At 51.3% G+C, this 17,624-nt stretch overlaps 1 protein-coding gene across 1 annotated transcript; it reads left to right on the top strand.

The window, feature by feature from the left end:
- The first annotated feature begins 8,898 nt into the window (after nucleotides 1-8,898).
- HMOX1 (heme oxygenase 1) lies at nucleotides 8,899-15,348 on the top strand. Its single transcript, XM_074226794.1, has 5 exons — nucleotides 8,899-8,988; nucleotides 9,157-9,277; nucleotides 11,575-12,066; nucleotides 12,722-12,821; nucleotides 14,606-15,348. Exons 1-5 carry the CDS (start codon nucleotides 8,966-8,968, stop codon nucleotides 14,731-14,733), a joined length of 864 nt encoding a protein of 287 aa, XP_074082895.1. The 5' UTR covers nucleotides 8,899-8,965; the 3' UTR covers nucleotides 14,734-15,348.
- Nucleotides 15,349-17,624: the final 2,276 nt, after the last annotated feature.

The raw sequence follows: 17,624 nt of genomic DNA on the forward strand, positions 1-17,624 counted from the left end.
TTAAAATAAATTTTGATAACTATAGGGAAAGATAGAGGAGTTCTCAACAGAAACAGGGAAATTTGGAAGAGGGATGGCTTTGGGAAGGAGGTTTTTAATCAATACTATTTGGATCTTAGCGTTGAGATGCTGATGGCATAGGTAGGTGGAGATTTCCAGTGGGCAGCTGGTCATTCAGAACTGGAGCTGGCAAGGCCAGTGAGAGTGGGACGCATGGATCCATGAATCATTTATGTAAAGATGATAATCAAACACAGATGAAATTGCCAAGTGAAAAGCTGTATAGAGAGAGAAAAGAGAGTCCGGGAAAGTGTCCTGGATGGGGAACACATAAAAAGAGGATGAGGGATCATTGGCCAGGCAACCTTAGGAGAACAATCAGAAATCCAGGGAGAAGATGCTCAGTGGGAGAACCGGGGAATAGCCAGAAAAAGCCTTTGGTCCTAACAGCTGAGAGGGGTTTGGTAATGTCCCAGAGAAAGGACCAGAAGTCATAGTGCAAGGGCTTGGGAAGAGTGGAAGAAGCAAGGAACTGGGAGCCACCCATTGTAGAGGAATCTAAGGGTTTAGTAGGAAAAGAGAGAAAGAGAGAAGACTCAAGAATGATGGCCACAGAAGGGTGGGTCTTTTTTTTTCTTCCCCCTTAAGACAAGGTGAAAGGTTAAGAACAGATGGGTGTTTCTCTCTCCATTATAGAGGTGAGGGACTATGGGCACAAAACACTGACTAAAGGGGCAGTTTGCTTGCTAAATTTAATTTTCTCAGCGGCTGATCTTTCTCTCCTCTCTCCCTTTTCCATTTCTCTACTTCCCTTCTTTCCCTTCCTCTTTTCCTATCCCTCCCCCTCCCTTCCTCTTCTTCCATCCTTCTCTCCCTCTTTCTCCCCCTTCCTCTTTCCCTCTCCCTTCTGTCTCTGTCTCTCTCCCCCTTCTCTTCTGCCTTCTCCCCCCACCCCCATCATCTCCATCTCTCAGTTGGGGGGGCATGAAAGCAGACAGGGATGGGATGGACAGAGAGAGCCCACTGGAGACTAGATAATGTGGACTTGTATTGGTTCTAGTGGGAAGTTCCTCAGGAACATTCAGTAATGGGGCAGATGGTGGAGAGGGAGATTCGGGACTGAAGATTGGGGGAAATACAGGATGTGAAGCAGGCCTTCCGTCTCTCACCAGAGAGGTGGCGGACTCAGATTTGAACAGTGGGGTTGACTTGTTTTGCTCGACTCTTTATTTGTTCAGAATGGGAGAGGCAGTTACACTTCAAAACAACTGATCAAAACGTATTTTTTACAAGATTGGCAAAGCAAGAATGATGAGAGGACGAGAAGGAAAGGAAGTCAAGGTAGTGGACGGTACTGTTGGCCAACTCTCGTGACACAGCAGTGAGACCAGGAGAACAAGGAGGGTTGGAGGAGGGGTCAGAGGGGCACCTTTATGGCAGAATTTTTTAAAAATTTGTATTATTGCTGACCTGCTGAGAGTAAGAAATGTCTTCTTTCCCATCAGTCCCTTGACTCTCTTCCCTTCCCAGGTTCAAGCGTGTGAAAGGTGGTCCTGTAGAATCAAACCAGTGGGTCAAGTCACTATTAAGTGCCCACTGTATGCACAGTACAACTGAAAGGAGAAGAGGGGCTTCTGTGCACCTACGCTCCTCCATGGCCCCTCAACCTCAGGGTCGTCACGAAGATCAAGGGCAAGGTTTTATAAAGAGCCACCACGTACAGAGAAGCCTTTGGGACTTGCCCAAGGTTTGAACTCAGGTCCTGACTCCTGAGCCCTGGCCAGTCTAGCCCAGGAGAAGCTGATCAGGGCGGGACTGCAGAACCTGGGCAGCCTGCTTGCAACCCTGAGATTTGGAAGGAGCCGAGGGGCCCCGATCTAGAACCTTCGACCAGATTTAGCAACCGGGGGGCTCCTCCCTTTCCTGCTCCCGGTCACCAGATGCAGATGAGGATGGTGAGGATTGTGCTGAGTAATGCTTCTCTCACCCTGCCCCCTGCTGCTGAGTCACGCTTTCCCCGGGCTGAGTTCTGCTGAGTCACGGGAGCCGGCTGGCCAGCATCCTGCTGCGCTGAGCGGGGGGAGGGGGCAGTCACGGGATGCGCCCCACCACCCGCCTTCCAGAAGGTTCCACTAGCCCGGCCAAGTTCAGCGAACCCGCCCCTCCTCCTCCTCTCGAGTGACCGTGACCGGGTCTGTTCCCCCTCCGCTTGTCAATTACCTAGTCAGTTACCTCCGCTTGTCAGTTACCTAGTCAATTACCTCCGCTTGTCAATTGCCCCTCTGCTTGTCAGTATGGAAGCCAGGAAGGCACTTCCGGCCTCCATCCCTTCCTCCCGCTGCGGTTTAGCGGGGCCTCGGAGGCTCCCCCTTGCTCCCCTTCCTCCCTTGTCTGTCTTATCCTCCCCCCTTCTTCGCTGAGGATTCACATGCTTGGAGACCCCTCTCCCCCAAGGCTGCCCATTCCACTGTGGACCAGGAAGGCTTTCCGGACATCAAGTGGAAATCAGCCTCCTTGGCTCTGGAAGGTCAATCCCACACTCCCATTGAAAACTGCCAACGCGGTTCTTTTGTTCTTGCTCAATCCCATCTTCTCGGGCTAAACAGCATCAAGATCCAGAAATGAAGGGCTGGGACGGATTCTGTGAAAATCCATCCAGTACTAAAAGCTTCATAGCAACCGAAGAACAGCAAGGCCCCTGGTTCCTGATTTTAAACAAAAAACCATCATCCTAGCTTTAGAGATGGAATGAATGTTAGAAAGTCCTCAGATGCAGCCTAGGGGTTCCTAGATTTTCCAGGAATCTAAGGAGTCAAAATTATTTTTTAAACAATATTAAGACATCTTAATTTCTAAAATGATAGATGTAAGCAGCATAAACCAAAGCTGAGGTTGGGGGGGGAGGAAATCCACAATCTTTTTTTCTTTTTTTTTTAAGGTTTTTGCAAGGCAAATGGGGTTAAGTGACTTGGACAAGGCCACAGGGCTAGGTTTAAGTGTCTGAGGCTGAATTTGAACTCAGGTCCTCCTGACTCCAGGACTGGTCCTCTACCCACTGCGCCACCTAGCCACCCCCCATTTTTAAGAGTATAAAAGAGGTCTTTAAAGCAGAAGTTTTAATAAACCACTAATTGAGTTCATAGAATTCTTAACTTAAGGTCTGTGGATGAATTTTCAGGAGTATTTATGAACTTGCTTCAGGGGGAAAAAATAGACCTTTTCTTTTTCCCTTTTCTCCACTAACCTCCAACTGAAATGTGGCATTTCCTTCAAATATAAATTCATTTAAAAACACCCATTGTTTGAAGTCCCTAGGCCTTATTAGACTGTCCTAAAGCCTTTTTTTTTACGTTTTTGCAAGGCAATGGGGTTAAGTGACTTGCCCAAGGCCACACAGCTGGGTAATTATTAAGTGTCTGAGGTCAAATTTGAACTCAGGTCCTCCTGACTCCAGGGCTGGTGCTCTATTCACTGTGCCATCTAGTCACCCCCTGTCCTAAAGTCTTAAAAAAATAAGTTGAGAGTCACCTCTGTTTTGAATTCTAGTCCAACTTTCCCTGGTCTTACAGACAAGACCCAGAGTAACTGGGCCATACATGGCAGAAGTCAGATTTGGAGGAGCTTGGCCTTCCAATCTGATAAACTCCATTGATCTCCTTAAGAACAACCCCCACATACACATACACACACACACACACACACACACACACACACACACACACACACACACACACACACACACACACACACACACACATACCCCACAGTCATACCCACCCAATAGGTTCTATTTCTAGGATGCAAAGCCTCTACTTCTTTGCAGCCCTCTGAGAATAGAAGTTTGGGGATTAAAAGGGGGGGAAGGTCCCTTCCCTTTCAAACACCTGTGACTCTCAAACCAGATTCCAGAGGACCCACATCAGACAAGCCGCCTGCTTCCTGACAGAGAAGTGGCAGATGGAGGTGCAGAATGAGACATTCCTTTCTGTGTATGTTTGAGACCTTTTGTTTTCCCTTCTCAGAAGAGAGCTGTTTAACATTCTTTCTTCTTCCTCCTCCTTCCCTTCACTGAAGAGAGTTGGGGGAGATCTTAGGAGGTCACCTGCCTCCATTTTAGAGATGAAAGGCCTAGCAACTGGCCCTGGGTTAAGCAGCTAGGAAGAATGGAACAAAAGAAGGATTTGAACCCAGGTCTTCCATTAGATAGGAAACTCTTGGGAGGGAAGGAACTGCCTTTAGCTTCTTTTTTGTCTCCCTAGCCCTTAGCACTTAGTCTGTCACTTCTGGAGCTTAATGCATATAGATTGATTGATTGATTGATTGATTCCTGATCTCATACTACCTTTCAAGCTAGGACTCCTCAGGGTGGGAACAGCTCTCTCTCTCTCAGGAGCACCCAGACCAGTGGAACAAAAGGGTTTCTAGCCCTCCTGCCTCTCTCAACCTCAAAACACCCTCAAGGATAAAGGTGTAACCCTTCCCGGGCAGAGGCGTCAAGATGTTAATAGAGAGACCCTTGCACTTTGACCAGGAGGAGAGAGACCAGTCCCATGAGCTAATCATGTGACCCTAATGAAGGCTCCACACCTGCTCGAGGGGCCTCAGTTTTCTTCTCTTAAAGTAAAAAAAAATGTTTAAAAGGCACGTCAGGTGGATGACACTAAGGGTCTTTTTCTCTAGCTGACATTAGATGATTTTAACTCAATGTAGGATTTAAAGAGACTTTAGTGATCGGCCCCCACAGTGCAGGTGACAAGGGAATAAGTCAGGTAGCAATGGGCACAGTTGGGCTTCAAAGTACCAGAGTTTGAAAGAAATGCAGAGACCACCCAGTCCAGTCCCTTGGTTTACAAATGAGGAAGCTGAGACCCAAAAAGGTTGGAGTGAAGGGCCCAGGTCCCACAGAGTCAAGGATTTGAACATAGATTTTCTGACTCCAGATCTGGGAGAGATTGGATGGGGACCCCAAAACCTCACCCAAAACAGAACCAGACTTACTCTAGGGATTGTCCTGTCTCATGAGAACCAGGGCAATACAGATGTTCCTAGGGTAAGGTTCTTCACTCTACGAACATTGATTGAACACCTATGTACAATGTAGATAGACAAAAAACATCACCTTCATAAAATTTACAGTCTGAGGAGAGGAGGCAGAGACACAAATGATCACTAACAGGATAGCAGGAAGTGTCCAAGAGCTGGTCAAAGGAAAGGGAGCAGGTGGAGAAAGAAGACCCAGAGGTGGGTTCCAATCAGAGGGAGGACTTAACGGGATGGAGCAGAATGGGGAAAGTAGCAGAAGAGGAGGGAATGGTGAGAACCAGAGATTGGAGGTTAAAAACTGGGAAGTGCACAGGATCGAGAGTCAGGATGCCAACTGGTTCTTATTCCCTGAAGGACCTTGGCACTTTCCTGGGCCATGGCTTCATTATGTGAAAAATGAAAACAATTGAAGGTTTTCTTCTAGCTGCAAATTCTATGAGTTCCTTGAAAGCAAAGACTTTTCATTTTTTGTCATTTTATTAAGCCAGTAAGTGGACAGCTAAGTGGCACAGTAGGAATATGGAGCTCAGGCCCTAAAGTCAGTTCATCATCTAGTTTTTTTGCAGATAAGGAAACCGAGATCCAAAGAGACTAAGAGACTTGCCCAGGATTACCCAGCTTGTTCCCTGGCCCTCAAAGTCTTCCAATAAGGAGGAGCTCATGACCTTCAGAAGCAGAGCTGGGTGTCCAGACTCCACACCAGGGCTCTCTCCTCTATAGATAGAGTTCAAGAGGGTACAGGAAAGCTCCTTGGAGTCAGAAAAACGTGGTTTCAAAGTCTGACCTCTACTTGCTGTGTGACTTTAGGTAAATCATCTGTCCTCAGTTTTCTCATCTGAAAAATGGAAAAAAAAATAATAGGTATCCTCCTAACAGGACTGATGTGGGTAGAGAGCCAGTCTGAGAACCAGTAAAACCTAGATTTGTCTGGCCGTGGGCAAGTCATTGACCCTCGGAGTGCTATAAAATAGGGATCAAATACTCCCACTCGCCCTACTCGGCTCTCAACTCTCCGGAATGCAGTTTGAATTTGCAAATATTTAACAAAATAAATGTAAATAGGGGCAAACTAGGTGGGGCAGTAGATAGGAGACCTGAGGCTGGATTTGACCTCAGACGCTTAACAAATGGCCTAGCTGTGTGACCTTGGGCAAGCCACTTAACCCCATGGTCTTGTAAAAACCTAAACAAAAGGGGTGGCTAGGTGTCTCAGTGGATAAACAATCGGCCTGGAAGTCAGGAGTACCTGGGTTCAAATCCGGTCTCAGAAACTTAAGAATTACCTAGCTGTGTGGCCTTGGGCAAGCCACTTAACACCATTTGCCTTGCAAAAACACCTAAAAAAATCTAAATTATATATATATACATATATATATATATATATAAATACAGCAGGCCATAGATGATGCTCCTATGTGATTTTCTAAGTCCCTCTGCATAAGTAAAAGGACTTTCCTCTCTGGGAGTTCCTTCTCCTAAGGAAGTCACAGTCCCATCCCTGTCCGTCCTCTTGCCATCATTCAGCTTAACCTTGGTGCCCTCAGGATGCCAGTTTTTAGTTCCACCATGTCTCTCTTGTAGATTTGGACCTTGGCTCATCAGACAAAAAGAGGCTTGGGTGAGGTCAGAGGCATCCTGCCATCAGAGGAACCCACAAGAGCAGAAAGATGGAGGGCAGAAGTCAGGAAGAACTCAGTTCAAATCCTGCCCTTGGACTTTTCACTTGACTGTGGCAAATCATTGGAATGTTTCTCCATCTGTCAGCGAGATAATCTATGCATTGTGCTTTGCAAGTCTTACAAGTTCTTTTCTAAGTGCTAGTTGTATATTTTTAAAGATGAGGAAACTGAGGCACAGAAAGGTGAAACGACTCAGATGCAGGGCTGTGGAGCTGAGAATATTAGTGGCCCTCGAGGCCATTTAGTAAAAGAAGAAACTGAGGCCCAGTGAGGTGATATGGCTAGGGTCAGAGGTGGGTTTAGTTTGGGAGATGGGCAGGGCTGGTCCCTCCTGGTCCCTCCATGCCCCTCCGCCCAGTGGGTAGGTGGAGGTCACCGGCTGTCTAGGTGGAGGAGCCTCAGCGGTCTCCTTGGAGCCGGGAGGGCTCCAGGGGGGGGTCCCTGAGCATCCCCAGGCAACCCTTCTGGGCTCCGGGGGTCCCCGAGCATCCCCAGGCAGCCCTTCTGGGCTCCGGGGGTCCCCGAGCATCCCCAGGCAGCCCTTCTGGGCTCCGGGGGTCCCCGAGCATCCCCAGGCAGCCCTTCTGGGCTCCGGGGGTCCCCGAGCATCCCCAGGCTGCCCTTCTGGGCTCCGGGGGTCCCCGAGCATCCCCAGGCAGCCCTTCTGGGCTCCGGGGGTCCCCGAGCATCCCCAGGCTGCCCTTCTGCCGGCAATCCCAGACACCCTGCGGGCCAGGCCCCAGCTTCTGCTGAGTCACTCTTTCCTCCTCGCCAGGCCCCGTTTCTGCTGAGTCACGGTTTGGCCAGCCTGGCAGGGGAGGGGGCAGGGCAAGAGAAGAGGGAACCAGAAACCAGGGAAGCGCTGTTCTTGCTGCGTCATGGTTTCCTTCCCCAGCTGAGCTTTCAGGGTGGCAAAGGCCAATGTTGGCAGCTGCTGGAGGGAAGTGAAACCTTTCCTCAACTGTGGCTCTTTAGCTCACATTCTGACTTGTTAGGGATTTATTATTTATTGATCGCCTCTAGCCCAGCCCCCTCCTTTTACAGAGGAGGAGACTGAGGCCCAGGGAGGGGAAGAGATATGTCTGAGATAGCCCAAGGAGGGGCATAAGACGGGAGCTAGCTAGAGCCTTTCCTGTGCCTCCCTTCCTCCTTCCAGCCCTGCAGAGGGGCCTCTGGCATTTGTTCATTTAAACTCAAACAGTCGGGGCTGACTTGCTGGGCTTCCCAAGGCTTCTCCAAGGGGACCCCCATTTATGGCCAGTGAACTGGATTTCCTGGAGGGAGGACGGGCGAAGTCATCTGTGAGTGGAGGGTTCGGGGGAGACCTTCGCTCCCCGACTGTGATAAAGATCAGGCCTTCCGCACACCTTAAGGCTGGGTGGGACATGAAGAAAGCAAAAGAAGGCAGTGAGGTTGGGGGGACTCAGGGAAAGATAAAAGCAATCCTCCTGGGTGCTGAGACAACGGGCCTTGGTGGGGGCCACTTCCCAAGTCTGTGCCTAAGGTGGGGGCTGGCGCCGCAGCAGGGATGTTTGAGGGAAAGAAGTGTGATGTGGAGGGGGGCGGCCTTGGGGTCCCGGGAGGGCCCTTAGAGGAGGGGTGTCGGGGCGAGAAGGACTTAAACGAGCAACGTTGAGGGCCCGAGGGACCTTGGGACCCACAGCTGGGTCACCATGAAGGGTCTGAGGCTGCACCTGAACTCAGGGCCTCCCGACTCCGGGGCCGCCGGCCGCCCCAAAACCATTTCCAAAGAACAAAGCCGGCAGGGTCCTCCGTGACAGTGACCTAGACCTGGGGCTCCGCAGCGCGCTTCACAAGGTCACGGACATGGCGCTCATTGGCCCCTGAGGCCAGGTGGGCCCGGCCCGGGGCCCGACGCGGCTCTCGTGCCCTTCTGGGGGCTTCTGGAACCTTCTGGAGCTGAGAGGAGGGGGGAGTCAGAAACACGGCGGGTCCTCACCCGTGCGGCCCCCCATCCAGTGTCGGGGACCCCAGCCGCACCCCCCTCGGGGCTCCGCGCTCCTCCCCCGACTCCCCGAGGCCAGGGTTCGAGTGCTGCGGCTCGGGATTCAGGCCCGGCGCGGCCCGGCCCCCGCCCCTCCCGGCCCGGCCCGGCCCGGCCCCGCCCCTCCCGCCACGCCCCCGCCACGCCCCCGCCACGTGACCGCCGCCCCGCCCCCCGCGGCTACTAAAGCCGGGCCCCGCCGGCCCCGGGCAGCTCCGGCCGCTCCCCCGCCGCCACCATGGAGGCCCCGCAGCCCCCCAGGTAGGAGCCAGGCGCGACCCCGGCCCGGACCCCGGGGGGGCGGGAGCAGCCCGGGCCCCTCTTCCCGCCCCCGGCTCCCGCTCCCCCATCCCCCGGCCTCGCGCCCTCCCGTGTCCCCCGAGCCCCAGGGGAGCCCGGCCGCCCCTCACAGCACCCCTCCTTTTGCAGCGCGCCCCAGGATTTGTCCGAGGCCCTGAAGGAAGCCACCCAGGAGGTCCACGCCCGCGCCGAGAACGTGGAGTTCCTCAAGAACTTCCAGAAGGGGCAGGTGCCCCGGGAGGGCTTCAAGGTACGGGGCCCCGGGCTGGGGGTGCCAAGCCTGGCCCGGACGGGACACCTGTGACCAGGCGATGCCCCCGCGGCTGGCATCAGCCACGTGACCGCTCCCATCTGGAGTGAGCGCCAGGTGCCAACAAAGAACCGGCTGGTGAAGCCAGGGCACGTAGCCGGGCACCAGGGATGCCAGGGAAAGCATCGGCCCCAGGAGCCCCCCGCTCTAAAGCTTAGGAACCCCTTTCTCTCTAAGGACCCCTCTGTGGAATGCCCAGGGCAGTTTAAAGACAACCCCAAAGCAACAAACCCCGGGGCTGCCCACTTGGGATGGGGCAGCTGCTCTCTAGCCAGCGACTTAGCAGTCACCCACAGCATGCCGGGCACCAAGACGGGCGACAATGAGCAGATTTCCTTGGGACTCTGAGGCTCTCCCTTTCTCCGGCCTGACCTCCAGAATGAGCCCATACAAGCGTCAGTTATATTGTTTGTTATGGAAACATTTGCAGCATGGGTGACTCCCTCAATCTTGCTGAGCCTCAGTTAAAAGGGGGGAAAATCACCAGTCTGACAAAAGTGAGAAAACAGCCTCTCCAGGAGACCCCACCTGGCCTCTGCCTTTGGCTGGCTCAAACCTCCAAAGTCTGAACGCAGGGTCCCATGGCCCCTGGCTTCCAGGGTGCTTTCCAGACCCGAAGGAGCTATAACTAAGCTTCAGAGTGTACCGGAAGTGCTGCCGGGAAACTGATGGTTATCTAGGCTAGCTCAGCCAGGTTCTCCACAAAGTCTAGACTGGGGACTAAATCCTTTGGCTCATTTTAGATGCCCAAAGAGGCCTGATTACACATGATTGAGCCAAGGCCCAGGGTGAGACCCCCACCCCACTTCAAGGTGCTCCTGACCACCTCTGGTCTCCCTCCGGCGACCTGCGCGTGAGAAGTTCTGCCACTCTCCTTTAGGCTTGTTATTTGCACTCCCAGAGCAGAGCCTGGAAAACAGAAATAGCTTAATAGATGCCGTCGGCCTGAACTATTGGCTTGGCCACATTGGTCAGGGACAGGGAGAGCTAGCCTGGACCCCACCATCAGTCTAGGCGCCTATCTCTGCCCTGCCAGCTTCAGACTTGGCCTCAGGTCGCCGAGTTCGGGCTTTGGGTAAACCCAAATGGAATGCCTCGAAGTCTGTTGCTTTGTGGTTTCCCCTGGAAATTTCACAGAAAAACACACTGCTGCAGCTAGAAGAATCCTTAGAAAGAAACTCTGAAGATTTAAAGCTGGGAGGCGTCCTGGAGCTCATCTGGTGAAACCCCCTCATTTTGCATGATGAGGAAACCGAGACTCCAAGGATTGAAGGGGTTTGCCCATGGTCACACAGGTAGTAAGCGACCAGGTAGACTTCCCATCCCCTAGGAACCTTAGAAGACTGCTCCTCTGCCTCCTCACTTTGACACCTAAGGAAACTGAGTCACAGAGAAGGGCCAGCACTATAGGAACTGGAACCTTGTTTGATGTGAAGTTTGTGTAGCAGGATTTTGTATATAACCAAGGTTTATTGATTCCATGGCTATCATCTGGGTTTCTTGGGGATTAAGGTGTGTCTGGTTGTTCTCATCTCCATTTAATAGTTAAGCTAAAGCTCTGGGAGATGGCATTAGGCAGGAGTATTTGAACCCTGCTCTTTCTGAGCCCCAAGTCCAGTTTTCTGTCATGCTGGCTGCCTCCCTGGTATTTACAGAGCACTGACTCCTTGGTCACCAGTTTTGACTTTGTACCTTTTGTACCTCTTGTGCCTTTTAACCCCGTGTGGCTAATAGGGAACTTCTGGAGTTAATGAATCAATGACTAGCCATGAATCCCCACTGTGAGTCAGAGCAGGGTGCTGAGCCTGCACCAACCATTATTATTATCATTATTAAGTCTCTGAGGCTGGATTTGAACTCAGGTACTCCTGAATCCAGGGTTGGTGCTCTATCCACTGCACCACCTAGCCACCCCAGAGGCTATGTCTCATGTGCCTCTGGTGTCTTCCTAGGCCACAGAAGTAAATTTCAGGAACCTGCTGAGCTGGTCTGCTGTGTGGACCCCTTCTTTGACCAGATGCTTTCCTGAACCTTAATTTTAGTGTTTTCTGATTCCTGTTTATCTTTTCTGTAGCTTGCTTTGTTCATTTGCAGGTTGTCTCCTCCATTAGAGCATAAGCTCCTTGAGGAGCTCCCAGTGTTCAGCATATAGAAGCCACTTGATGATTGATTGAGGACCCTCCTCTCTTTGGCTGACCAGCTTAGGCCCGTGTTCATGATTAATTCCTTGCTTTCAGATGGTGATGTCTTCTTTGTATCACATCTATTTGGCCTTGGAAGAGGAGATGGAGCGCAACAAGACCCACCCTGCCATCGCCCCAGTCTTCTTCCCTGAAGAGTTGAACCGCACTCCTGCCTTGGAGCAGGACATGGAGTTCTGGTACGGGCCCCAGTGGAGAAAGGAGATCCCTTTGTCTGCAGCCACAGAGAAGTACGTGAATCAGCTTCATGACGTGGGTCACACCGAGCCTGAGCTGCTGGTGGCCCATGCCTACACGCGTTACCTGGGGGATCTCTCTGGAGGTCAGATCCTTAAGAGGATTGCGCAGAAATCCCTGGGGCTTCCCAGCACAGGGGAAGGAGTGGCCTTCTTCAGTTTTCCAGCCATCGACAATGCCACCAAGTTCAAGCAGCTTTACCGTTCCCGGATGAATGCCATTGGGATGAGCCCAGCCACCAAAAAGAAGGTGGTGGAGGAGGCACAGACATCCTTCCTCCTGAATATCGAGGTGAGCCCCGCCCTCTGGCAGAGCTTGGACAGCAAGTATGTCTGGGCTGGAGCTGGCTATTAGAGTACATGAGATGAGCCTGGGTAGTGACCCAAGATTGCCAGTAGGCATCTAATAAATGCTAGTGGACTTGACTCACTCACCAGTAGAGACTGTGTATAATAACATTCCAAGACCCTATAGGCATGGCTTCTGAAGGCCTGGGGCAGAAGGGAGATGGTACAGGTGGAAGCCTGGACCACAGGTGGAGTGCCAGCTCAGGTTCAGCATCCTAAAGTCTTCTCTCTAGACAATATTACAATGATGCTGTGATCTCATTAATGTGAGCATTCCCTCCCCTGACTTAGGTGGTGATCCATCCACCTCATATGACTCACACCCAAGTCCTCCCATAAAGTGGCCAAGAGGAGTCTTCCTCACTCTTGTCACTATGTCCATCCATCCTTGTCATTGTTTCCTTGGTGGGAAAGAGCCTTGGACCCAAAGGGAGGATTTTTGGTCCCAGAGTCTTCATTCCCACATTAAATTTATTTGTTAGAGAAAGAATGAAAAATGTGAGCTGAGGCTAAGTTGGGGTGCGAGACCTAGACGGGGATGGTCTCTGGCTCATGGTGCCATCTTGGTCTGAGCACTTGATGTGTTCTTTGATCCGTAGATGTTTGAAGAGTTACAGGAGTTGTTATCCAAGAACCAAGAGAACGGAAATCTTTCTGAGAATCAGACACTTCGAAAAAGGGCTGGTGACAAAGGACAAGGTAAGGCCTTAAAATAAAGACCGGTGTTCTTCTCTAGCTAATTTCCCCACTATCTGCTGAGCTTCCCAAGCAAAGCTGGGAAATGGGCATCCCAGGTCAGTCAGCCTCAGATACTTAGCATGTGCCCTTCACTTAATCTTTTCTGCCTCAATTTCCTCAACTCTAAAATGGGAGGAATTCTACCTATCCCATTTGATGCTCCCATGAGATCATTTTAAAAGCACTTTGCAAGTCATAACATATCATTAAAATGCTTTCATCAGCATTATTATTGTAACAGTTTGAGCTATTCCATAGTGGAATGGACTACCTCGAGAATTGTGGCTTTCTATTACCTGGAGGCCTGTTACACCAAGGCTGGTTGACCACCCCCTCAGGTGGGGTGGCCATCGAGGGAATCCCTCTAGCTCTAAGAATTAGATTTCATTAGCAACTCCTTGGGGAAAAGGTCAGACACTGGAATTGGGAGTCCAATGACCCCAGAAGAGCTCACAGCCTAACCGTTGAGGGAGCTCATGCACATCAGTAATTCTCCTTTGCATTCTTATGTTTAGTAACTTTTGACAAGTCCTGAACTGAAATTCATTAATAATCAATCAATCAAGGAACAATTATTCTGCCAGTGCTAAGCCCAGGAGAGAGTCAAAAGACAATCCCATGTCCTGGCCTGGACTGAATGAGAGTCAGAAATGCCTGCATCTAGTTGCCCTTCTTTTCTGGGTAACCTTGGGAAGCTTGGTGAATCTCTCCGGCTCTCACTGCTTTGCCTCACTTGAATTCGAACCCTAACTCTAGAGCCCCTCTGGGGTCACAGAGGCCTTGAATCTACAGCCAGGCTCTTTGCGCTCTATCTACCACGTGTCTCTGGGTTTTTCTAGTCTACTGCTTCCCTCAAGTGACAATTGTATACAAGCTCTGAAGGGGGCAGGGTTAATATTGACACTGGGATCTGCATGCACCACTGGGGCTCATTGGGGCCGGGCACCCAGGGAGGATCCTTCCCTTGATGACGTGGTTCCTTCCTCTGGGCCCTGGAGTCCCCTGGTGGCCAGTCCCCAAAGCCTCTCTGGCTGATGTCAAGTCGTCTCCTAGAGCGCACAATACACAGCCACCAGGGGGACGTCACACAAGTGGGAGTGTTCGGATGGTTGCTAATTGCACAGGATGGTGAACCTCAGTCAGAGGATGAGAGCAAAGGGAAAAACATGGCCACAGAGCAAACAAAAGCTGCCGGGAAGCTGGGAGAACGGGGAGACCTCGGGGTTGGCAGTTGGAAAGGACTTTGGACCCCAGCTACCAACTAATTCACATCCTAGCTAAGAACTGAGATTTCTGGGGATTTGTCTGTCTAAAATGGGACTGAACAGAGTTCAAATCCAACCTCCAACTGGGCAAATCACTATCAAAATATTTTTAAAAGCCAAACCCAAGTTCATGGACCCTGGAAACCTTTTCCTTAATTCTAGTTAATTATTTCCTATTTGGCCTATAGATGGCTTGCATTGTATACAAGTGATTTCACCTCCCTGAGGACAGAGACTGTCCTTGGCTTCTTTGCTTGGCTTAGGGCCTGACACGCTGCCTCAGATACTCTGAAGCCCCCCAGCTCAGTCTTGCAGAGAGGCAGATGTGACCTGCTCTGGGACTGCAATGGACTGCCGAGGGGTGGAGCGGGTTCCAGAAGACAAGACAACCACTTTTTGAGGCTCTTGTACAAGTGGGTGCTTGGTTGGTACAAGTTGAATCTGATAATGTTCTCATTCTGAGGTTTGTTTCTCTTGTAGGCCCTACCTCCACAGAGACTGCTCCCCAGAAGCCCCCACAAAGTCTCCTCTCCCACTTGCCCCTCCTCCGTTGGATCCTCACCCTCTCCATCGTGGCCACGGTTGCTGTAGGGTTCTATGCCATGTGAATCGAACAGAAGAGACACTCTGGGGAGACCCCACGGTCTCCTCTCCCCTCCTGAGCCTATAGACTGCGTCCAGCCCAGCTTAAGAATATTCACTCGATGGGTCTCCTTGGGTCATTGTGGAACCCTCTCTGGAGAAGGTGGAGGAGAGCCCCCCACTGACCCAAAGCACTGCGGCCTGAGGGTCTCCGACTTTGAAGGGGGTCCTTAGGGACTGTCCACAGATGTAGCACTCTTTCCCAGTTCCTACCAAGAAGCCCCCCCCCCCCCAAAGAGACCGAGCTTCCAACCCTGAAAAATGACCTGCCAAGCCCAGCTCCTGGCTTCCCTGTTTGACCCGAGTGACCACTTTCCCTTTGGCCTCTAGACGGTTTCTACTTTTGCATTTCATAATGTTGTGTCTTCTTAGAAGCCAGTTTTCTGTGGGATTTTGTTTATCCTGGTTTCACAATGTTTGGGTTTGTTTTTTGTTTTTTCCCCCAAGGTCAGGGGGAGGGGTTTAGCCTGTGTGTGTGTGTGTGTGTGTGTGTGTGTGTGTGTTTAAATAACACGGTTTGACTGTCAGTGACCTTGAATCTATCTGTAAACTTTCAATAAACAGTGTTATCATAAATAATGGATCTGGCTCTCCTGGAAGTTTGCTACAAATACTTGGGGATGGTTCAGATTCCAGGCCCTGGAGTCAATCCTGCTAGGTACCCTGTCAAGCTGGTTCCCCAGCCACATGAGTGCACCTTCCCAGATTAGGGTCAACCAAGGCACACAGCCCTGTGAGGTCAGGGAGGCGCCCCATCCTTTACAGCTGAGGGAGCCAAGGTGCCAGACGAGACTTGGGGGGTCACATCCTGGCAGGGACCTTCCAGGAAGGTCATGTGTGCTCCATCTGGGATGGGGGAGAGGCTCATTCACATTCCAGTTATCCCTCCAGATTTGGGAGAACATGGGGTGTCAGTGTCCAGGGTCTTACTGAGGCTGTGACCACTTGTGTGACCCTGCAAGGTGAGGACTGGCCTGGGGGGGCTGGGCTGCCCTGGCTGGGCTCTGATTACTACTAACCCTCAGCTGGGAATCTGGAGCCAGTCACCATGAGATTTTTGCATGAGATATCAGGTTCCTCATCTGGAAAGGGAGATAATAGGCCCTGAAAACATGCTTAAGGAAGGACTGCCAAGCTTTGCAAGCCGGCTGTGGAGCAATGTGGGAGAAAAGCTACTCCATAGTGTGTGGTTCTCAAATATACATTTTTTACTTGGAACTCATCCTTGATATGTGGCATTGTGGAGAAAATACTGAATCTGGAGTCAGGAATGTCTGGGTTCAAATCCTTCCCCAACACCAGCTGTGCATGGCCTTGCCTCAGTCTCCTTAGATGTAAAATGGGGATACAAATGCCTTCCCCTCCTTAGAATGTCCCTCCTTGAGGGCAGGGACAGGGAGCCTTTCTACATTTACTTTATTTAAGGCAATGTGGTTAGGTGACTTTCCCAAGGTCACACAGCTAGGCAATTATTAAGTGTTTGAGGTCAAATTTGAATTCAGGTCCTCCTGACTCCAGGGCCCCAGTTGGTCATCAAGGGTAAGAGAGACTGGGATTTCTTACATCTCCTTCCCTCCATTCCCACTCCAACAGTCATTCAACCCACCTCTCAGAGGTTAGGACCACAGGACCACAGACCTTGAACTGGGAGCATCTTAGACCATCATACCCTTCCATCTTCATTTTACATATGGAGCCCAAAGCCTGAACTAACTCACCCACAGAGATAGTACGTGGCAGAGATAGACACTGAACATGGACTGCTTTCTCCATCATCACCTCACTGCCTTCTTTATCTCTGCCATACATTAAGTGGGATCCTGCTTCTGTCGCCATGTCCATCCCACCACCTTTCTTTGCCTCTGCAAACGCCTTTGCCATGCTATTCCAATTTCTCTCCAGATGTCCTTTCCAGCCTCCCTTCTTCCTACAGTCCTATATTGCTTTCAAGCCCCTGTTTGCATCCTATCCTAGGTGGGGCTCCTTAGAGAAGATGGGGAGGGCCATGAGACGCCAGTGACCTGAAGTATCTGTAGATCCTTGAGGTAAAGGGGGGGATCCAGGGTGAGGTAGGGGGTCAGGAATGAAGGCTCCCAATTCCAGTTGTCCCAGAGTGGAGTGTGCATCTGCAGGGGGGTGGGAGGTGTTACCTCTCCCTGGGGGTCTTCCAGCAGAGTCTGTATGGCCACATGATGGGGAAGCCCGGATGGGGACCATTTGGCGTACATATGCATCTGAGACTCTGAGATGTGTACCATTGGCTAGTGGGCCTAAACAAAGACTAGAGAAGTCAAGGTTGTGTAAGAAAAGAACTACCATCTCCCCGTAAGGCTGATGCTGGGCAAGGGCTACTAGTGGAGACACCAGCCATGCCTGGTTTGGCAGAATGGAGAAACAGAACCTCCTGGAAATTCCCCTTTGGGTTGGGGTTCAGGAATCCAAACAAATAGCCAAATGTAGGAGCCCAAAGGGCAGAGTTGAAGCCTGGGAGTCCCAAAAACCTGAGAGGGTGACTGAGAAGGGGACAGGTCTGGAGGTGAAGGGACAAGCAGTGAGGGCCTGGACAAGAAAAATGGGCAAAATCTGGCCAAAAGAAGGATTTTGAGGGATCAGACAGGCAGAGGAAGCAGTGGGTGCCCCCAGCTCCTACAGAGCTGCCATCCCAGGCCTTAACCAAGACTTAGGAGTCACATGGAAGGCAAATAGAAAAGGAATGTGGCTTTGGATGAGGACAACTCCTAAGTCAGCAGCAAGGTCACTGGGACCCTGGGCAAGTTACTTAACTTGGAGCAGAGGAAAAAGTGAGGCTGATGACTTAGCACAGCCTCCCCCCCCCCAGTCAAATTCAATTCACTGC

The sequence above is a fragment of the Macrotis lagotis genome, chromosome 2, assembly GCF_037893015.1.
Source record: "Macrotis lagotis isolate mMagLag1 chromosome 2, bilby.v1.9.chrom.fasta, whole genome shotgun sequence".
Taxonomy (NCBI): Eukaryota; Metazoa; Chordata; class Mammalia; order Peramelemorphia; family Peramelidae; genus Macrotis; species Macrotis lagotis.